At 41.5% G+C, this 15,278-nt stretch overlaps 1 protein-coding gene across 5 annotated transcripts in view; it reads left to right on the plus strand.

The window, feature by feature from the left end:
• Positions 1 to 15,278, plus strand: part of PFKFB4 (6-phosphofructo-2-kinase/fructose-2,6-biphosphatase 4) — a 290,956-nt gene that overhangs the window by 186,672 nt on the left and 89,006 nt on the right. For all 5 annotated transcript variants that reach the window (XM_086939179.1, XM_086939178.1, XM_086939180.1 and 2 more), the window contains exons 4-5: positions 7,974 to 8,040; positions 14,458 to 14,532. In XM_086939179.1, coding sequence (XP_086795305.1) covers positions 7,974 to 8,040; positions 14,458 to 14,532 — 142 coding nt within the window. The remainder of the gene's footprint in view (positions 1 to 7,973; positions 8,041 to 14,457; positions 14,533 to 15,278) is intronic.

The raw sequence follows: 15,278 nt of genomic DNA on the forward strand, positions 1-15,278 counted from the left end.
TGAAGCCTCTAATTTTCAATGCAAGTTTGGGTTGAAAAAGGCGTTTATATTTTCGGTTTAGCATAAATGGCTCTGACTTGTGGGCCCAAACTATCCCCACTTTCAAGTGTAACATGGGTAGTAGGGTCTTATGCAGCTTATGCAGCTTGCAGTTATGGTGCCGTGCTGGATATCAGTCTGGGTGTGTAAGGCATGAAGATACAGTTCTGGCTGAGCCCCCAAAACTATCTTGTGGGCACTGCTTGTGATCCAGTGATTAGTTTCCCTGATGTAGTCCTCCCGCTTTCAGTGCAGCACTGGCATACCAGGACCCTGGTTCATCCACGGGCGCCGCTGTCTCATTTTGTCTATCCCCTTCCAGCAGCCTCAAAGGGTCACTGGTGCTACCAGTCCACTGACTCCCCCAAGAGAAGGAGCGCAGAATTGCTTGTCACCACAGATGTTGCACTACACTCATCTACAGGTTTTAACCTTAACCACTCAAGAACATTTTAGCGCTCAAATAATTGACTCTGAGGGCGAAAAGGGGTCCTTTAACTATAGACAGGAAAATATACTGCCATCTCTTGTCAGATTATTCGCTGTGGGCTTCTTTATTCTTTTTATATCAATTGGGCAGTCTACTGTTCATTGCTACATAAATGGTTGTTCAAGTAATCCAGATATTTGTAAAGGGACAGGAGCTCCAGTCTAAAGTTTATTTCCCCTGTCCTGGTTTGCTCTCACTTGCTATCAAGAATAAATAGTCAAAAAGAGGGCCACGCTGGGCCTCAACAGCGATAGGAATGCTCTCCCATGAAATCTGACTGACCGTAACTTATTGCTAGGAGGGCCTTAGAAAAATACATATAGTGTCCAATCTAAGAAATGAAAATTCCCTGTTGTGGTGGTTGAACCAAATGTCATCTCCTTGTGTTGGCACCGACAGTGCTGACCAAAAGAAATTCGAGGGAAGAAAGAGAAACAAAACCAGATTGTGTTTTCAAAAATGGCACAATTTTGTGTGCAATATAGAGATTTTCATGGAAGTTGCTTTTTTGTTAACAATATAGGGGAACATTGTTTTTACAAAAACGTGGGTAAAGAACTCATTGTGCACAGCGTAGGGCCAGACACGATATAGTGAATTTCAGGAGTTTTTCGGGTTTGAATTTACTGAGCCAAGACTAATCTTTAACAGGTTTTTTCCAGTTAATTTCTATGGTTTTACGTCTTGCCTCCCAGGGCAAGCTGACTTGTGGCGAAAAGACCTATTGTTAACTTAGTGGGCTTAGAGCTTACCCATTGCTTACTGTTGGCTGGCTTTATTGTCGCTCTCATTTCTTTGATTTTCTTCTTTGGCTTGTATGGGCTTTACGTCCTCTATTTGTTTGTCTATCCCGTTGAGGATGGGTACTCACAAGCCTTTCCCTGGGGGCCACAAAGTACTGTCTGTGGCATGCCCAAGGGCTGCACAGATGCCAGCGGGCAATGGTCGGAGGGAGGAAAGGTGGACGTAGGGGGGAAATCGAAAGCAAAGCCTGGTGTAGACAACAAACTGAGCCTACCCGGGACACCTGTCTGCCACCAACCCTCTATTGGCATGCACTGAGAATTAAAGTTAAAGCAACGCTCATGCATGCTAATAAAATACACTTTTTTGAAGTTTGCAGAGTTTATCATGGTTTTACATGTTTAGTGCAAGATGTCTTTAAAACTGAAGGTGTTCCTAAAGATCAGCTGTCCAGGACACCTTCTTTTCCGTTACTTTAATTAACGAGTAAATAAAGGAAACCCATTTCTTTCACAGTTTTCTGAATGTCCCTGCTCTGTCAAGTGAACAGCAAGCAGCCCAGTGCTGCTGTTCACCAGGGGGCCGGAGTTAAAGGTCAGGCGGGCCGCATGCGCCCCTGGGCTGTACTTTGAGTATCCCTGCCTTAGAGCATGGATGCATTACTTGTGTCCACCCACTGCTCACTTTTGAAGCACTACTTTTTAGGTCGAGCCTAGACAGCGCTTGCGCTGTCCCTTAGCATCCTGTTGTATTTGATTTGTGGAGTTCCAACTCCACCCATTGTTTGCCTTTGCTTTTCGTTTGTCTATGTCAATGGTAAGTCCTGCCTCTTTGTCCCTCATTGTTCCCTTCTTTTCCTCACAGCAGCCGGGACTAAGTACTGTCTCATTACACTATGGTTCTTTATTAGTTCTCTGGATTTTTTTTTCTTGGTTTCCTGCTCTTTTACTGTTTGCCTAGGTTCAGCTTTATTTACAAAAAGGGGTGGTGAGGGACAGAGTCTCTGAATTAAGCAGAAAGCTCTCACCCAGTCAAAAGATCAGGGCTAGAACCAACACCGTTTTTTAGCTCACTGCACCATCCCAGTTTCAGATGTGGCAGGGTATACTCAGACATGAGTCCCTTTCTCACTGCTCCATCAGGATTCAAGCAAGCCGGGCCGAAGAAGGCTGAAATGCCAGAAACCGGTCCCCGGTAGCTTGTCTCCTTTCTGGTGAAGAATTGGCTTGGTAGTTTAGTCTGCCCTGTTCCCATGATGCACTGGGCCAGGGACAGACTGATTTGCATATAGCCAGGTTCTGAGCTGGGATGGGGCAGTGAGATAAATAACGGTGATGGATCAAGCCCTGATCTTTGGACTGGGTAAGAGTGGTCTGTTTAACTCAGACACTCTGTTCATCACCACCCCCTTTTCTAAATCGTTTTTGGCCACTATAGGTGTGGCAGGGTATACTCAGACATGAGTCCCTTTCTCACTGCTCCATCAGGATTCAAGCAAGCCGGGCCGAAGAAGGCTGAAATGCCAGAAACCGGTCCCCGGTAGCTTGTCTCCTTTCTGGTGAAGAATTGGCTTGGTAGTTTAGTCTGCCCTGTTCCCATGATGCACTGGGCCAGGGACAGACTGATTTGCATATAGCCAGGTTCTGAGCTGGGATGGGGCAGTGAGATAAATAACGGTGATGGATCAAGCCCTGATCTTTGTACTGGGTAAGAGCGGTCTGTTTAACTCAGACACTCTGTTCATCACCACCCCCTTTTCTAAATCGTTTTTGGCCACTATAGGTGTGGCAGGGTATACTCAGACATGAGTCCCTTTCTCACTGCTCCATCAGGATTCAAGCAAGCCGGGCCGAAGAAGGCTGAAATGCCAGAAACCGGTCCCCGGTAGCTTGTCTCCTTTCTGGTGAAGAATTGGCTTGGTAGTTTAGTCTGCCCTGTTCCCATGATGCACTGGGCCAGGGACAGACTGATTTGCATATAGCCAGGTTCTGAGCTGGGATGGGGCAGTGAGATAAATAACGGTGATGGATCAAGCCCTGATCTTTGGACTGGGTAAGAGCGGTCTGTTTAACTCAGACACTCTGTTCATCACCACCCCCTTTTCTAAATCGTTTTTGGCCACTATAGGTGTGGCAGGGTATACTCAGACATGAGTCCCTTTCTCACTGCTCCATCAGGATTCAAGCAAGCCGGGCCGAAGAAGGCTGAAATGCCAGAAACCGGTCCCCGGTAGCTTGTCTCCTTTCTGGTGAAGAATTGGCTTGGTAGTTTAGTCTGCCCTGTTCCCATGATGCAGTGGGCCAGGGACAGACTGATTTGCATATAGCCAGGTTCTGAGCTGGGATGGGGCAGTGAGATAAATAACGGTGATGGATCAAGCCCTGATCTTTGGACTGGGTAAGAGTGGTCTGTTTAACTCAGACACTCTGTTCATCACCACCCCCTTTTCTAAATAGGTTCAGCTTTGGCACCATAGCTGCTTAGATTTACCTACCGTATTTCTCCCTCCCACCTCCTCTTAATGCCATAGTTATGTTAGTGCTGCCTCCAGCGCATGCCTCCTGGCTCCTTAGTTGTATTTTTTTTTTGCATTTTGCAATTTTTGATGTCTACCGTGAGTTGGGCTTTTTCTTTGGTAGTATATTAGTTTGGTTTTGGGCTACCCTGTAGATGGCATTGTGCTTGTTTTCTTTCCCTCCACTCGTGACCTTGCGATCAACTAAGGATTGTTGAGTATTCCTCATTTTGTTTCTGTGAGGATCGTCATGTATTTCCATTTAACATTTTTGTTTTTATGACAACTGTCATGTAGTAAAAGAGATATGATAACAAAAGGAGTGTCCATATGTATACTTTTTGCATTATACCATTGTGTAAACTAATATTTAGTATTAGGACAAACATTCTTTTCACATAATTTAGTCAAAAATTGGCTTTACTTAATCATTGCTTAGGGTCTTGTAAAACCAGCATTTTAACTTGGTACCTTAAGTTGCTTACGTTCAACGTATTGCTTATGTTCTGCCACTCTGCAGGACTACCTTGGCAGCCATTTTCAAACGTGGCCGTGTTTCTTCAATGTAAACGGTACAATAGGCCAGACAAATTACATATTTGAAAGTGTTCTTTGCGTTTCGTTAAAATATAACTATATCATACGACTCAGCGCTAAACATTACTTTTCCCCACCCCATATTCATAAAGGTAATTTACGTTAAGCAGCTCAGGTTGCTTTGGGCTCCGTAGCAGTAGGTAAGGTTGAGTGGAACCCTGCCGAGGACGACAAACTACTCCTTTCTTCTGTGTCTATGACGCTCCGACTCTAGTATTGATGTTTGTTGTCTATATGCGTGTCTGGGAGCCTGGAGTGTCTCCCAGCGGGGACCATATTCAGACCATATTCAGAAGTGGTCGAAATGCAGAGGGCTGAGAGCTGGACAGTGGTAAAGAAGGCTGAAGTGTGACCGACTTCAACTGCTGTGCTTAGCTCCCCTATTCTTGCTGCTGCCTCGTTATTCCTGCCCTCACCCAGCATGAAGGGGACTAGTGATTTCGAGGAGTGCTTGAAGGATTCTCCCTGTTTCAGGTACAAAAGGGCTCCGCCACCCTTTGCATTCCTCACACTTATCACCTGTACATTGTTTTTGTGTACCCAGGCTAAAGGACAGGACTGCAGGCTTAGCGTTTGTCTGTAAGAAATTGCTCTGAAATGCACAACACATCTATTGAACTTATTAAAAACGTTTGTTCAGAGGCAGTGCACATTATCGTGTTAAATCATCTGTCATTAACACGAGAGGCAAGTCTAGTGACGTTGATGGAGCAATGGGGCTCAAGATTCTTGTATATAACGGTATGGGTGCGACCACGAGTTTTCAATGCTGGAAGAAAGTTGAATAGTTTTGTCATTTTGGTGTGAAAGGAAAAGGCTATGCTATAAAGGAGCACATTACCATAACTGTTAAGATAGTTATCAGTGCTAACCCTACCATATGGGATTTCTTGGCACATAAACATTGTGTGACCACCCCGGCTGGGGTGCTTCCCACAGAGGCTGGAATCTAGTTCCCAAGATGGCAAGTTATTTCTTTCAGATAGCAAGCCACATTTGACGTTTTTGTGGCATTAATGAAAGTTACAACAGGCCTTATTCCTAATGAGCTATTTTTGTTCTATAAAGTGCTTTATGTAATTATTTTGGGGTGATTATGATTATTTATGTTCAAAATTCAGCGTGTGATATATTGCTTGGAGAATTAGCTTTTCGCCTCTACATTGTCTCAGTTGTTTCTTTCCATTTTGCGCTGTTACTTAAAATCAGGTTATGTGTGTGGTTTAGTGCTCGATGAAAGGCAGCCCTTATTTAAATTAATGGTTTCATCGTTTTTCAACCATGCGTGTTTTACATGCCAGTAACGCACTTTTGAAAACGCAAATACATACTTATAAATCAGATCTCCTTTTTTTTTTGCGCATTTAATCACCTAATTAACCCATTTCCAAAATGAACAAAGCTATAATTTCTAACCAACAATATGACCTTAAATGTAATTACATTGTAGCAGACTTAAACAATTTACTAAAACAATGTGCCAACAGGCTCTGTGAAACTAATTTAAAAAACAATGTGCCTCGATGCTCCGTTCTCAATAAAAATGACACTGTTTCTGAACTAAATTAAATTGAAAAGAGAAAGCTATGTTGTTTGTTACATACGAGTTTTAATGTGGTACTAATATATGGTTATTGTTTATGGTGCAAATTTGCATTAAAGGCCAAGGGTATTGTAATTATGCAACTTGAACACCAAAACAATGCAGCGGTGTTGAAGTAATTATTTGTCGATAGAAGGTGAATAATCACCTTTTTTGTATGCATAATTTATTTAACATTGCACCAATTTTTTGTTGTCCATGCTGCACAATTCCAATGACCCTGGTCTTTAATGCAATTCTGCACCATGTTGACAATTTGTAATAGTGTACCATCTTGGTTCGTTTGGAACATAAACAAATGTTTTCATCCATAAATTATTAATTTAAATAGAAATCCATGCAACAATTTGATACTACCAGGAACTTTTTTGCATTTGCTAAATGGTTCATATATAGCCGTATGGGAAATGTATTGAGCCGTAAATAAAAAATTTACTTAGACATCCACTCCACACGATTGCACGCCACGTAATTCAACAACAAGAAAATCCAATCTAATCCATCTCTCTCACACCTCCACTAATCCTATCATCTATCCACAACACACCAACTACCATTCTCTTCCCTGCCTCACACTCCCACTACCACCTCTCATCCCCCAATCCCACTGCCTGTCTCATCCCACTACCCCTCCCATCCCTCAATCTCACTGCCCCTCTCATCCCTCAATCCCACTGCCCCTCTCATCCCTCCCTCACACTCCTTATCTCCTATCTATAATATCTGCTCACACATGCTAACTTCCTATCCCTCCTCACACTGTACATTATCCACCTCTAGCTTTCACACACCCCCACCCCCTGGGTGCCCCACCCACTTGTCTATATCTCTCTCTCTCTCTCTCTCTCTCATACCATATCTCACCCCTCTCTCTCATGCACTCTTCACACCTCTTTCATATTGTTCACTTCAGGTCTTCGAGCACAATACCTTTTCAAAGCTTCCATCCCTCAAACCCACTCTCTCCTCCTCCTTCTTCAGGTGTCTTCTGCATAAACAAACGCTCAGTTTTTATACGTCTATGGCTTGCTGTCCACTTCTTTCTCACACACGTTTTCTGCTCCTCTGCCTGGAGTTCATTCACCTCTTTGTGCACAAACTACCTATCCCTCTCTATCTTCCTTTCTATCTATTTTCCGCAGCTCTCAACCCCATCTATTCACCATGCCACATAATTCCAATACACAATTACACCACACAATACCACCCCACACAATTCCACAACTAACTACTCTACTCCAACTGTCATAATTCCACTGCACACTACAAACATCCACAACACTCAAAAGAAAAAGCACATGGGTAAAAGACATTATCATTTACAACACCAATAGCTCCAACTCTCGCAAATGCAAGACCTATTGCATTGCAGATGCTTGTTTTTGAAGCTGCCCACGAAAGTGCATGTTTTTTCCTACAGTGTTCCTTATGTACTGCTCTTCCCTCCCACCCCCTGCCCGGTCTCCATGTTACACTCTTTTGCCCTTGTCCTATGTGCTTTTCCCCTCACCACTCTCCCATGTTGTGCTCACACTTGTGGGCTCCTGCATTTCACATTGCTACTTTTGTGATAACTTAAAATAAAGAAAACCTAATTATCTATCCAACCTGGATCGGTAAATAAGAAGAAAAAAGTGCCTGCCTCATTTTGTAGGTGTGTGTTAGTGCTTGTTTTTTTAATGATGCATGGTGCCCAAACCGCCCCCAGCAGCCAACCAGGACTCATTCTGGTTTTGTTTTATCAAAAGTCTTGTATATAGCAAATGTGAATAAAGGGAGAGTGGGTTTCGACTAAATGTTTCAATCTAAATGTGCTCTACCACCCACACTAGCAATTATTTCAATGTTTAAATAAACATTCATTCCTGTACATTAGAGGTTTGTGTGTGTTGCCAACAAGACCCCACAAATGTATTTAGAAAAGTTTGTTGCTATGACTGTCAAGATTTCATGTGCTAGCCATGTTGTTTTTTTCCCCTCTGAAGACAGTGTGCCTTACAAGCTCTGGATGATGTCAGACGATACCTCAGTGACGAAGGTGGACAAGTGGCGGTATGTTTTTTTGTTTGTTTATTCATGTACCTGTAGTTTTTAAAAGTTTGATTTAACACTTGTTTTTAACTTTTTAAGAGTATATATCCAAACAATTGTTTGTTAAATTCACATACCTCCATTGTGAAATTGTTCTTCATTAGCTTTTAGGTCTGGCGTTAGCCAACATCATTCAATTGTATTAAAATTATACTATAGCACTCTTATTGCGCCTTTCAGTCAACCCTCTTCATCCATTGATCTATTGTGGTCATTCACATTTTTCTTCAACCCACTATGGCATGCAGCAATAGTCAGTGGGTCAAGCCTACCTTAGCCATTGGCTAGCCTCGCTGTGAGTGATGGCATTCTGCTCTTTCACAGGGCCGCATACAAAGTAGTTCTTTTCAGAGGCATAGTCTACTATAGCGACATGCTTTTTCAAACCAAAAATACTTTTAGCTAAACCGCTCCCCAAACTATAGCTTTTTTCAAAAACCATAACACAAGCAGTGAAAATACTAAAAGGCTGTCGGCCAATGCCAGACGTATTGAATTTGCCAATTTCTTTCTTGCTTGTTCTCTATTGACATTCAGTCATATGAGAAAGCATTGTTTCCTGTCAATGTAAATCTTTTTTTTTTTTTTTTGCAATGGTAATGTTGGCATTGAGAGTTTGATTGTGGTTCAACATATGCTCTACTTATTGTGCTCTATGATGATATAAATCTGGGAACCAGGTCTTTCAGTGATGCAAGAATCCAGCCTTCTGATTTGTTTTCATTTCCCCACATATCTTGCCAGCTGAGGGTTTCCACGTGCACTAGCATGAAGGTTTGCCATCTAATACTTCATATGGTGGCATCGAATCATCACTAACTATTTCTGTACATGTTGATTTTACATTTCCATATTGAGACGGTTCATTTTGTTCAATGACCAACAATGGAATCCCAGCTTGTAGGCGAATGTCTAAATACTATTAGAACATGCAATAGAATGTTGAAGGGACTAACTAGTACCAAAGACATGCTTTGTACAACTGCGTCTTATGTGATTACACAATTCACCCATGACCAATGCAGCTTGGCTCATCTCTGGGTACCTCTTATGAGGTCATTGCACACAGGCTGTCACCGGAAATTGTATAGCAAGTGCATTAGGTATCTGAACATGGTGTTACCATTTCTAAACCTAATATTCCAAAGGCGTTTTCTAAGTCTCTACAACTCCCATGGAGAATGTTTAATAGAATGAATAACATCCACATAATTGAGGTAATTGATATTCACTCTTTTAGTAGTTGGCATTGCCGATGTATAGCTTGAATGGTGGACAATTATTTGTTAAAATGCCCACTGAAATGTGTTAGATCGCAATCATTTAACCTCCATTACCTATTGTCAAGGCCACTGGAATTATGTGACCAGTGAAGGACAAACTATGCATCAGAGTTGACTAAATAATTCGAAAACAAAAGACAAATAATGTGGCACATTTCGTTATAGTATAATTTCTTTGGCAAAGGTTTAGCTTCATTATTGGCAATTTAACACCCACATTGAAAATAAGTGACAAAAAGATGGGCGGTCAAATTTGCGGTCGGCCTCCTACTGCACAGCAGCACCAGTTGCAGCTTTTTTTTTTATAACAGAGGTAGAACCAATATTTTTCTGTTAAAATCTGCTGATTGTGCAGCAGATGATGGATTGTGGCTAATCTGTCTATTGTGCGGAAAATGCCACAGCTGTAAATTCACATAATTCCAGTGACCTGTCTGTAGTATCAGGCGGTAGCATGAGGGCTATTTTGCCCTTGTTTACTAATCCCTAGATTTAAGAAATCATAATGGTGCAAAAACATACATAAGAGCTCTACATCATCAATATAAAAGCACCAATCTGTAAAAGAAAATCCAGTTTTTGTGTTTGTATAAATAATGTATTGCAACAGCAGTCCGTAAACACTTTGGGCCTAATTACGAGTTTGGCGGTCTGAGGACCACCAAATTCACTGTGTTGGCAGTGTGGCGGATTACAACTTGGGCGGTCGGACCACCATGGCACAGCTGCAACCGCCAGGAATCAGAGCTCCATGGCTGTGGCACAACGGTCTGATGCTCTCAATATACTTTGTATGACCTGCGGCACTGCCAAGCGTGTCACTTTAGTCACCGCCAGCGGTCTCATGGAGGTTCTTACTCCATGGAACTGCATGCGGTTTGAAAACTCTTTGCCCTGTGCATGGGGGAGCATGCAGGGGAGGTGCATATCGTGCCCTCATGTGTGCATGCTCCCCAGTTCCTGCAGGCCATGGACTGCAGCAGAGTCCATGCCATGCAGGAACTGCCTTTGCCACTCCCATTGCGGTGTCCCTCTTCAGAGGCCCCGCCAAAGAAACACCCGCTAGACACGAGTAATCTCGTAATGTGGTGGGCGGTGGTCATATGACTTTGGCAGTGTGTGAACAGTGCAGCAGCGGTGTGGTGGACCTGCTCCCACACCGCCAAAGTTATCATCAGACCCTTTGTGTTCATTCAATCTGCCATTGAAAGATACATAGTGTAGCGTAATGTAACAAAAATGCGTACTAAAAGAAATAACTCCATGCAGTTTAGATTGAAAAAGAACACCAAGCCACTTCCTCCTTCAGCCTTCCACCATATGCAACATTGTTTCAACATCTATCATGAAATTGGTCGGCTATTAATCAGTGATGTCGGTCTCTCATCCAGGTGCTATGAAACCAGCTATGTCTCAATCCTTGTTTTGACGTTTTTTGGCCTTCTCACTCCTTCTGGATACGGGGACGACAGATTTTTCTTTTTTGCACAACTGCACTGTTGGCGAGGACGCTATCTTTCTGCAGTGCGTTAGTTTGTATTATTATTCCAGTCATTCAATCTTCAGTTTGTTTGGAAAGAAGTGGCTTCTTGTGAAATGTTTCAGATAAACAGTGTAGTTTACCGCCATCCGACCTAAATTTAGCAGTCTGCATCAGGTTCTACAATCCCAAAAATAATAATTTGATGGTTTGAAATACCTTGGAGAAGTACTTGTATGAATTAAATTGCTTTAATATTTATGTAATAAAATGCTGCTATTATGCTTCAAAAACAGAGCATGTACCTAATCGCGTCCTGAAATTAGTTGCTTTTCGAACTACGAGGGTAGCTGGCATCACTGGTGAACAGACTGATTACTCATATTTATTCTAGACTCTGTTCAAATTGCACTAGGCGTACCCACATTTACTTTCAATGTATGAGTGAAGAGAAACTAAGAAAAGTATTTGTTTAGTGCCTTCATGTTGAGATTTTTCGTTTGCAGCAATAGGGGTAGTGCATACTTACAGATAGCACAAAAAAGCAGAAATGTTTATTTGATCAGTAAAATTCATGTGCTTTTGTCATATACTTTAACTTGAAAAAGAAAGCACTGTTAAAGGTACATGTTACAGAACTGATATGACCTTTAAGTTTTCACTCCTGGCCAGGATCCCAGTGAGAACAAAAGGGCGTAGACCATTTGAAATTGACATCCTTCTTCCTCCATGATATGACACAATGCTCTTTTTCAGAACAGGTTTGCTTCACTCGATGAGCTGGTTCAACTTTGCCATTCTGTTAGGAAAGATTCCAAAGTTAAAAAAAAGTTGAAGAGATTATAATTTCTGGTATGTGTATGAAATGTGCTTCTTTGTATTGTGTGCATCGTGCAGCGAACAGAGGCAGCTATGTATCTGCTATTACCACTGTACCTCCCGACAAGGAAGTTGATTGTGATGCAGAGTACAGTGCAAAACAGTTGCATGAAAGCCTCTGGAGATGAATGTGATTTCCTACCATTGTTATTTAGGGGCAGTATTTTAATAGATGCACCAGCACAGAACAGTATGTTCACACACTAGCATCATGTGCTAGTTTGTTAAAAAACAAATTTCATAAGATTTCACAGTACAGCCAATTACACTCCAAGACTGGTAGTATGTGACATGATCTGCACTCAAAATATCCTGTAGACTTTATCTGCGTCACTCGCTAAAGTTCCATGGCATATTTTCTACACATATGACCAATGTCCATGCCATATGGGTGACCCATGGTCTCTAGGTCCACTAGGTATGTGGCCACTTAAGACTATGACAATTTTGTGATTTTTTTTCCCCAGTATGCTTGCCATATGGTGAGTGTTGTTAATTCCGTGGTGCCTGTTGACTACAGGTTTCCTACCAATTCTGGATTTTATTGGCTGCGTTCGATTTACCCAGTTGTTTATTTCCAAAGTGGTGTGGTCATGTATGTGGGCACCTTTTCACCCAAGAAGTGTTAGTGGGTGACAATAACTTGACATCTCTTGTGTGGACATTGTGCTGCAGAATTGTGCACGAGCTTGAAGTTGGACACATCAGGCTGAAAAGAGTACAAACCAGCACTGACATGCCTGTATGATGATTCAGACAACCGCATGATTAGATACGAATGAAGAACAGGAAGACACAATGTTTAGAAAATTATCTATGAAAATGAAAGCCAAATTGTATTGGCTCATAGGCCAGTGATGTGAAGGAGAAGACTAGATTACCTTATCTCTTGCACTTGGCTCAGTCCAATCGTCCTTTTCTTCTTGTTTAGGTTCACCTAGTGACCATTACAGCCTTTGGAAGAGTCTTGTTAGTCTTGTTTTCATTTCATTAGTGATTAAGTTCAATCAGGAAGGTCTTAAAGTTTACCTGCTCCTCTGCTCCCTCTTCATGAGAAAGCCTGGGCCTCTCTGGTAATATAGGGATTATAGTTCTAGATACAGGGCCAGTGAGAATGTTGCCCTAATGAGCCATTCATAGTGGTTGTGTTAAAAATGCATCAAACTTTCTTCAAAAGAAATTCAAAGGACCTGTGCGAATGTAATCAATTCTTAAGGTGGAGCCATACAGGATGGTTGCATCCAGTCAGTAGCTTATTGAATGAGCTTCTCCGGAATACTTTTTCATCAGAAAGCAAACTTCCTTCACTTGGGTAGACATAGGATGCTTTTCACCTGCAGGAAGGCCACTCTCCAAACCCTTTCTCAGAAATAATACATTCACCAAGATGTGCGCATGAACCACCCTCCAATTTGCCAGTAGTTTAGCAGAACAATGTTTCCCCGGATTTTGATTTCAGAACAGATACCCATGTTGGTCAAGCACTGCTGCACAACCTTTTAGGCATAACTAAGCAGTAATGATGATGCCCGTTTTGTCCTCATTCCTCTCATAGTGTGACTTTTAGCTCTAGTTTAAGGCTCATGGTGAGATTGACATTCAGTTCACTTGTAGTCCTAATTTTCCATCATGGGAATATTTGCTAAATTCGTGACCTGGCAATGCTTTCTGAGCTCAGAGTGGCTTGTTGGCCAATACAAAGTTAAGTTGTGGGCGGCCTTTACCTCTCTAAAATGACCTGCGTGGAGCTGTACAAATGTGCCTTTTAGGATAAGTGGATCTAAACTGAATCCAAAGGCAAAATTCTATGTTATGAACTTACAGGCGAGTGCAGATCTGGCCATTAATTTTCTATCTTGCTTTCTAACAAAGATACATCATAGTACTAGAGAGTCTTTGGCATGGGGAAAATCGGGTTGTCTGTTTTTTTAGGGTGCCTTTAGATAGGCATGTGCACACTTGTTAATACAAATGAGGTCTCTTATGAAGTGTTTTAAGATCTTGCTAATGAGAAGGGCCATTCAGAGATCATGAATTCAGTAAATATTGTCACGATGGAGAATTAGGATTGCAAATAAGTAATGTTTCTTTCTTCATTTTCGTACAGCTCATTAGAGATTGTATTAATTAAAACTGACCAAATTAGTCTGCATTTTATAAAAAATATCAATATATGTTTATTTAAATAGTTTACATTTGAAGTGTAATTTAAAAAAATGAAAAAATGTTTGTTTTTAAATTTGGAGTCGTTGTTAAGGCCACTCGTTGTTTAATGAAGTATGTGTTAAGGAGGTCGTGGTTCAGTCCGAGGTCTTTGTTTATGAATCGTTGTTAAGACCACTCGTTGTTTAGAAATCGTTGTTCAGGTCGTTTCCCTGTATTAATAATAACCCTTGTCTGTCTATTATGTGACTGTTGTGGTGGTCTGTTTTGAGTGTTAAAAGTTCTTCATATAATCCTGGTTTTTATATAATGCTGCAAAACATCCTTTGGTGAGTGCAGCAAAACATAACCTGTATAAATAACAATAGTTTTGCAGGGACCAAGAGGTGTTGTCTCTTTTTGGTCTCTGCCATTACAGTGCAGTATCTTTTGAGTATTTTCTTTTTGTGCTAGTTTTCATGTGCAATCTTATGAGTAGTTAATCTTAAACTTTCTTTGACTTTGAAACCTGTCAATTGTTGCGTGATGTGTTTAAATGGGTGATTTTTATTTATGCTGGTTATTGTTATCCAGGTTTTTGATGCAACAAACACAACCAGGGAAAGGAGAGAAACTATTCTTAAATTTGCAGACCAGCATGGATTTAAGGTAAGCGGTAATGTATTATTAGTGACCAACTAAATAGATCATTCACTTTAAATAAAGTTACCTTAGTGAAAAAAATTCTCTATTGAGCCTGTATACAATAAATGAGTTGTTAGTTTTCCCAGTAGCTCTGCATTGCAGGAAACCGTCATGTTAAAACTCCTTTTCCCATTATAGACAGGCCAGTCAGAGGCTTTTGTGGTACTCTGTCCTAGAATGAACCTGGTTTCAGTCCTGGCTTTTCAGCTTCATGGAACAGTGTGACCCTGGGCAATTACTTTTCTTCGTTGTGCCTCGCTTTCTATGATCAAAACACCTGAGCGCACCTTGAAGTACTTCAGTTTAGGATGAGCACTGTATAAAAACATCTTTGCAGGATTCCATGTATAACATCAAAACAGGCCTTTTGTAGGATTCAGAAGACAACTGGCTCTACTCTGAAGTCTCCAATGAGATAGTCACTGGGGAATCAAGGGAATGTGATACCCATCCAGTGGCTGACTTGCACATTCCAGTGGCTGAATTGCACGATGTATGATTAGAAAACCTAGTTTCAGTCCCTACCTCCCAGTTTGTTCAAACTGGGTGACCCTAGACAATTTATTTTCTTCACTGTGCCATCTTTTCCATGATCATTACATGAGAGCACCTGGAAATAATTCAGTTAAGGTGCACACTGTACAAAACTATCTTGTACATCGTTTAATAGACTGTAATGTTGATCGATCTATAATAAATGCTTATATTGG

Source organism: Lissotriton vulgaris, chromosome 9 (genome assembly GCF_964263255.1).
Source record: "Lissotriton vulgaris chromosome 9, aLisVul1.2, whole genome shotgun sequence".
NCBI lineage: Eukaryota > Metazoa > Chordata > Amphibia > Caudata > Salamandridae > Lissotriton > Lissotriton vulgaris.